The sequence below is a fragment of the Rhinolophus ferrumequinum genome, chromosome 6 (assembly GCF_004115265.2).
Source record: "Rhinolophus ferrumequinum isolate MPI-CBG mRhiFer1 chromosome 6, mRhiFer1_v1.p, whole genome shotgun sequence".
Taxonomy (NCBI): Eukaryota; Metazoa; Chordata; class Mammalia; order Chiroptera; family Rhinolophidae; genus Rhinolophus; species Rhinolophus ferrumequinum.
Window position 1 is genome coordinate 21,474,151 of NC_046289.1, and position 7,287 is coordinate 21,481,437.

General features: G+C 44.2%; 1 protein-coding gene across 1 annotated transcript; it reads left to right on the forward strand.

The window, feature by feature from the left end:
- Positions 1-296: 296 nt before the first annotated feature.
- LOC117023768 (40S ribosomal protein S27-like) lies at positions 297-863 on the forward strand. Its single transcript, XM_033108927.1, has one exon. It carries the CDS (start codon positions 300-302, stop codon positions 456-458), a length of 159 nt encoding a protein of 52 aa, XP_032964818.1. The 5' UTR covers positions 297-299; the 3' UTR covers positions 459-863.
- Positions 864-7,287: the final 6,424 nt, after the last annotated feature.

A 7,287-nucleotide genomic window follows, 5' to 3' on the forward strand; every position in this document is an offset into this window, starting at 1 on the left:
GCTCCAACCACCTGAGCCACCGGGCCAGACCCAATACTACTGTTTTGATTACTGTAGCTTTGTAATAGGTTTTGAAATTAGGAAATGTGAGTCCTCTAACTTTGTTCTTCTTACCTAAATCTTTATTATAAAATTTTTCATACATAGAAAGTTGAAACAATAGTTCAGTAAACATCTATACAATCCTCCCACTTAGGTTCAACAATTGTTAACATTTTGTTATATTTGCTATCTCTCTCTCTCAGTCTTTCTTTCTCCCTACCTCACTGTAAACACACACACACACACATTTGGATTTCATGGATGTGACATGTCCAGGAGGCTATAAAATCACCATCGTCCTTAGCCAAGCACCAACGGTAGTTTTGTGTGATGGCTGCTCCACTGTTCTTTGTCAGCCTACAGGAGGAAAAGCAAGGCTCACAGAACGATTCTCCTTCAGAAGGAAGCAGTCCTAAAAGTACCCTGAATCCAGATGAGTGAGGAACAATCCCAATAAACACATTTTGTATACACAAAAAAGATGCCTACTTAACCACAATATCATTAATACTCCTATGAAAATTAGCAAAAATTCCACAATATAGTCTACTACCAATCCATATTCAAATTTGTCCAAATGTCCCAAAATATCTTTTATAGTTTTTCCCCAATTGAACCAGAATCTAATCAACATTTTCACTCATTGCATTTGGTATAGCTCTGGAGTTTCTTTTCTACTCTATTCTATTATGTGTTTGTTTTTTTTTTTCTTTATAACATTGACCCTTTGAAGAGTCTAGGCCAGTTGTCTTGTAGAATATCTCACATTCTGGATTTTTCTGATTGTTTCCTCATGCTGTTTAACTCGTTCCTCTATCTCCTGAATTTCTTATGAACTGAAAGTTAGGTCTGACTTGATCAGGTAATTGGGGAACTTCCGATCAGAAGCCAGATCAGAATGTCAGAATGTCCTTCTATTAGTGATGCTAAAGTGAAGATACCAGAGCTCTCCAAGGTACATTTTCTCTTTTGCAGTTACTAAGTAAACGGTAAGTCTAGCCTTTTTAACTATATTTTAATACAAACCAACACATTGCTTTTAAATTCTTTTAAAGATTGTAAAGGCATATGAAAGACGTTTAATAAGGAAGAACAGTGAGGTAGGGCAGTACCACTATTCACCAGAGAATGAATTTAAAGCAGCAATAACTAAAGCATAATATACTGTCATTGCAATAAATAAAAACATGCATCACATAGGAGAAGAGAATGTTAGCTGGAACAAGTTTATAGAAATAAACTTGGGTTCAATTGCCTCACTTTACAAATATAAAACCTAAAGTTCAAGGAGCTAAAGAAATGTTTTTAAGGCCAGAAAATAATTATTTTTTCAGTACTTACTCTATGCCAGACATTGTTCTAAGCACTTTACATGATTAACTCATTTAATTGTCCCAACAACTTTATGAGACTAGGTTATATTTACTTCCCGCCCCCTCCTTTAATTTTTTTGGCCAGTGAGAAAACTGAGAGAGAAGTTAAGTTTGCCCAGGATGCATAACTAGTAAATTAGGGAGCTGCAGTGGAAACCCAGGAAAGCTGACTCCAGAATCTGTGTTTAACTATTCCACACTACTACTACTAGTTATGTCACTTGTGGCTAGAGCTACAGCTAGTTAGGAATTGAGTTAGGCCCTAGGTTCTCTGAGGACAAATTCCACCCTCTACCTGGAATATCAAAAGTGGAGTAAGCTGGGGTGGCTGGTTCGCTCAGTCGGTTAGTGCATGGCGCTAACACCAAGGCTGCCAGTTCGATCCCCGCATGGGCCACTGTGAGCTGCGCCCCCCCTTAGAAAAACAAATAGTGGAGTGAGTTGATTGTTCCTTGTAATCTGGAGTAGCATCAATTCTGGCCTGCACTGGGCTTCTCCATTATGAGCAGGCAGCTACTAATCACCTGTGATAAAGAAGGATAGATGCTGCAAGGAAGATCCAGCACAGCTCAACACAAAACCCCTCACTCCACAAACGTGAATATTTAGCCTTGGGGTATAACATTGTATTACCTTTGCAGTAGACTTGACTTCTTAATTATGTTTTGCTAAGATTACTGTCATGCAGGGTCTCAGCTCCCACTCCCCGCACAAGAACACAGGATATGGTGAGGTCAAAAAGGAACACCAATGGAGCTGTGGATAGGGGGTTCACACCACTATATTCTCATTGGCAGCTGGTCAAGACAAAAGCAAACATCTGCCGGTGCGCCAACGAGGGGTCTGCCTGCAGCCCAGTCTCGCTGGGGGCCGGGCAAAACACAGGAAGTAGGATCAACATGATCCGCAATCCATAATCTGCTTGCTAACCACACTTACTAGCCGCAATCCGCACTTGCTAACCGCAATCTGCACTTGCTAGTATAGCCACAGCAGCCATATTAGTGGCCAGTGGCTAACTGGTTACAGCTAATGGCCATCTGATCACAGCTGATGGCCATCTACTACCCGAGCCAGCACCTTTCCACGTGAGGTCAAGAGCCTGGAAACTGCTCTCCTGGCTCTGTTCCCACACTCCACCCCTCCAGGGTTTCACCTCATAATCTGCGCGACAAGCATCTTCCGCAAGGGGCCCTGAGTCAGGAACCCAGCTCACAAGAAAAAGTTTCAGTCCAGTTCAAGTAGTGTCCCAGGGGTGTCCCTCAATTTCCACCAGTCTTTCTGGGCACAGCCAGGGTTTCTCAGGGTACCGCCAGTCTCTGGGCACAGCTAGACTTCTGGGGCACAGCCAGGGTTTCTCAGGCTACCGTGCTGGAACAATAGAGGCTCACAGCTAAGGTGCTTACATATTCTTGACGGTAGCCAGTCGAGACACAGGAAGCAAACATCTGCATGCACCCCAACAAGGGGTCTTCCTGCATCACAGTCTCGCTGGTGGCCGGGCGAGACACAGGAAGTAAGTATCTGCCAGTTCCACTACATGGTGGTACATTCCTAAGCAAACAGTCAAGCGGTCCATTACATCAGGGATGGAAGGCAATTCCCCATAGTCCACAGTCATTCACCAGGGCTGTGCATTGGCCTCACAATGTGTGCCCTCTCCGCAGGGCAAGGGCTCCAAGTCCTTCCCAACCTGGGGGTGAGGGACGACCTTGACCTCACCCGCATCTTCCACAGAGGACTCAGCAAGCATTTCCTCCTGGGACTGCAAGTTCCGCATCTGGGCCGCCCCAGCAAGCACCTCCCAGTCCACACAGTGCAACGACCTTCACTTTCTCCAGCCTATGCTGGTTGGAGAACTGTCCACGTCTTCCCACCCTTCCATAGGGGTCCAGCTCTCCAGCAGTTCACGGCTCTTTCTACGCTGGTTGGAGAGCCATCCATGTCTTCCCACCCCTCCATGGGGGTCCAACTCCTGAGAACAGTGGCTACCGGTTACCACACACTGTGTGGGGGCCACATGTCCTCCTGCCCGGAGTCAGACATCATTCCTACTTGGCCAGAATCCTGCTCACCATGCCAGGTATCCAAATGAGTGGTGGCCCTGGTACAAGATGTCCACAACTCTAGGAGCCCACGTCAGCAGCGTACCACCAAAAAGCAGGCGACACCTGCTATGGCCAATACGGAAGCGTGCCATCCGGAGGCTCGAGAGGACCACCGATTCACCGAGGGATCACGTTTTTCCCAGGCAGATTGCATTTCCTGCTCCTGGAGCCACTCCTCATGGGCTTCCTAAGACTGAGTTTTCATACACACAAACTGCTCAACCATCCTTCAGAGAGCTTTGGCCGGCACCATACCCTGCTCACTGCACCATGTGTCATACAGGGTCTCTGGTCCTGCTCCCACTCCCTCTCTCAGCGGGTGGACACAGAGTATGGTGAGGCCAAAAAGGAACACTAACGGAGCCATGGATAGTGGGTTCATACCATTATATTCTCGTTGGCGGCTGGGTTGGAGATACAGGAAGCAGGAGCCACACGATCCGTAATCCGCAGTCCGCTTCTCTGCCAACCAACCAACCCCCCAACATAGCCATGGCAGTTATATTAGTGACTAATGGCTAACCGGTAACAGCTGATGGCCATCCATCCACAGCAATGGCCATCTAATAACCCAGCCAGCACCTTTCCATGTAAGGCCGAGAGCCTGGAAACTGCCCTCTGAGACTCTGTCCCACAACTGCTATTAAAGTCAGTTGCTACTCTCTATACACCCCAAGGAGAGCAAGGGACCATGACTGGCAGACATGCTTCACATGGATATGCCCCTGTGAAAAATGAGAGTAGACTATAAATGCTTTTCTCCACCCCTTTCTTTCAATCCTACATCCGAGGTCTTGGTCTGTATCTTACTGATTTATTTTAACCTTATCCTCAGTGGCTTCCTTTGTCTCCCATTGCCATAGAAACCCATTCTGCCTTAAGAATCATCTTTCTTGCCAGTTTCTTGGATCCAGGCCCTCTGTTTAAGTCCTCCTTCAGCTCCAAATCACCTGCTGAATTAAACCTAAGTTCCTTGATCTTGACTTCTGGGACCTTCTCTAATTTGCCCCTCTTTATTCTCTTTTATTTTTTTAATTCTCCTTTTAGAAATAATACATTCCTGCAGCAGAGGTTAAAGCAGATCACTGTCAACCAAAATATTAACTGTAATAACTAATATATTTACGTAGTACTTTAGAGTTGAGTAAAACATATTCACCTACATTACCTCAATTAAGTCTCATAATCTCTCTATGACACATCATATGTACCTGGTCTGACAATTAAGTTATCAAACTTGTTGTACTGATATTGCTAACCTTTTTTGATATCAGAGGGATTATTAATTATGAATCTGTACCAACTGGACAAACAGTTAATCAAATATTCTATTTGGACGCGCTGAAAAGGTTGTGTGAAAAAGTTCGACGACCTGAATTTTTTGCCAAAAATTCATGGCTCTTGCATCACGACAATGCACCCGCTCTGTGAGGGAGTTTTTAGCCAGTAAACAAATTAGAACACCCTCCCTACTCATCTGATGACTTGTTTCTTTACCTGAAAATAAAGGAAATTTTGAAAGGAAGACATTTTTATGACATTCAGGACATCAAGGGTAATGTGACAAACAGCTCTGATGGTCATTCCAGAAAAAGAGTTACAAAATTGCTTTGAAGGATGGACTAGGCACTGGCATCGGTGCATAGCTTCCCAAGGGGAGTACTTCAAAGGTGACCATAGTGAAATTCAGCAATGAGGAATGCAGAACATTTTCTAGGATAAGTTCACAAACTTAATTGTCCGACCTTCATATAAAGCAGTTAACATGATCAGCATTTCAAGTTTGATAAAATTGGAGCCAAAGAAGTGTCTTGACAATGATAACACAGCTTACTGGTGAAGCAATAGCTTGAATTTATAGCTTCAAACTTTCAGATTATGCTTGTATACCAATCCTGAATTTAACAAAAAAGTCTTTTTTTTTTCTTTTTTGGCTTATATCCCATAGCAGGCAGGATTCTAAGATCTCCCTCAAGTTCTCCTCCTTCCCCCCTCCACGTACATGCCCTGCATAATCCCTGGAGCTGTGAATATGAGATATCAGTCCCCCGATTGTGTTATGTTACAGTAGTCCCCTCTTACCCATGGTTTCACATACATAATTATGTTATGTCTTTAGGTACCAAGATTTGCAGAAGAGATACAAATATAAAAATCAAAGTTAAGCAAAATCTGTAATCCTAAATTTGCAATTTTGGAAAGCTCAATATGAATACATGATGCATTTAAAAAAAAAATGTGTGTATGTGAATTTTCTAGCTGTGTCCACTGAAACAGCTTACCAACAATAATCAACCCAGTAACACGAGGACTTATAGCATCCAGGTTGTTTTTTCTAAATCTAATTTTCCCTCTTAAAGGAGGACTCCTTGGAGAAATGACTGATTTTAGGTCTAGGGCAGAAAAAGTACTAGATGAGCCTAGAACATCTTGTCACACCAAAAAGGGAGCCATCCTGGGTGGGGGGTGCTTCTTCTGCTGCTCAAACTAGTGTGTTTGATTTAGGGTAATTCAAAGAGCAGTACACTTAGAGTATATGAACCTTCCTGTCTGTGTGCTATTAAAACTTTGTTTCTACTTTTTATCATGGGAAATTTCAAACGTATACAAAAGAAGAGAGAATACTGTAATGAACATCCATGTCCCCAGTATCCAGCTTCAATAGTGAGGAAAACTCAGGGCTAGTCTTGTTTCATCTACACTCCACCCATTTTCCTCTCTCAATATTTTACAGCAGATGCCATTTATCCTACCACTTCATCAAAGATTATGTTTAATGCATAATCTATGTAAAACCTAATCTACCTAAAACACATACATACATAAAACATGCATACATAATACATATGAGTGTTCTAAAGGTAACAATTAAGGATCACACAATGCCTTCCCAGAAGAGTGTTTGGGGTGGGGTATTGGGGTAAGAGATATAGCGTTTAAAGAAATTTTGAGTGTGAATGGTTTCAGAGCGTCCAAGAACTCTCCATTCGGCATTCTCACGATTTTCTGTTGTTTTAAAACCCTGTCACCTTTTTATTTAATGTTGCCATACTGGGAAGGCTCTTGTATTTTGGACCCCTACAAGGATAATAAGACTGAGTGGGGAATAAAATAAAGTGGCTTAGAAAACATCTCAACTTCGTTATTTTGCCTAGAGGAACGCCTTTTCATGTCACAGTGTACGCGTGATGGATTTACTTTTCTTAACTGAAGCGATTATCGCATAAAACCTTGGTCTGGTTAGAATGGAACCGAATTGTAGTCTTTGTTAAAGAACTACAAATCCCAGAAGGCACTTCGGCTAGGGGGCCTGCGCATCGTGCTCTCCTTCCTTTCCCCAACTCGTCTCAGAAAGACCCGCCCCGGGGTGCGTCGCTCGCACTGGAAGCAAGCGGAAGAAGATGGCGCTCACCAGGTGGGTTGTTGATTCGGGTCCTCGATACGGAAGGGTCTGAAAGTACCCACTTTTTTCATTTCTCTGCCCATACTCTCTGGGCGGTGACCAGGCTCGGGGAACAGCGCGACGTGGGCTGAGACCACGGCTAGGCCCTCCCGCCGACCACCGGGGCGACTAGGCCTCGCGAAAGCTGGGGTCTTTCCTAAGTGGCTTCCCGGGTTGAGTTCGCTCCCTCCCTAAGGCCGAAAGCAGCGGTGTGGTGAATAGTTCTCTGGCCTCAGATGCCCAAGAGTTGCACAGGATTTTCGCTTACGCATCTTGGGGTTGTGGAGAGGGCTCCCTCGGGTCCGCCGCTCGTGTGGGCGCG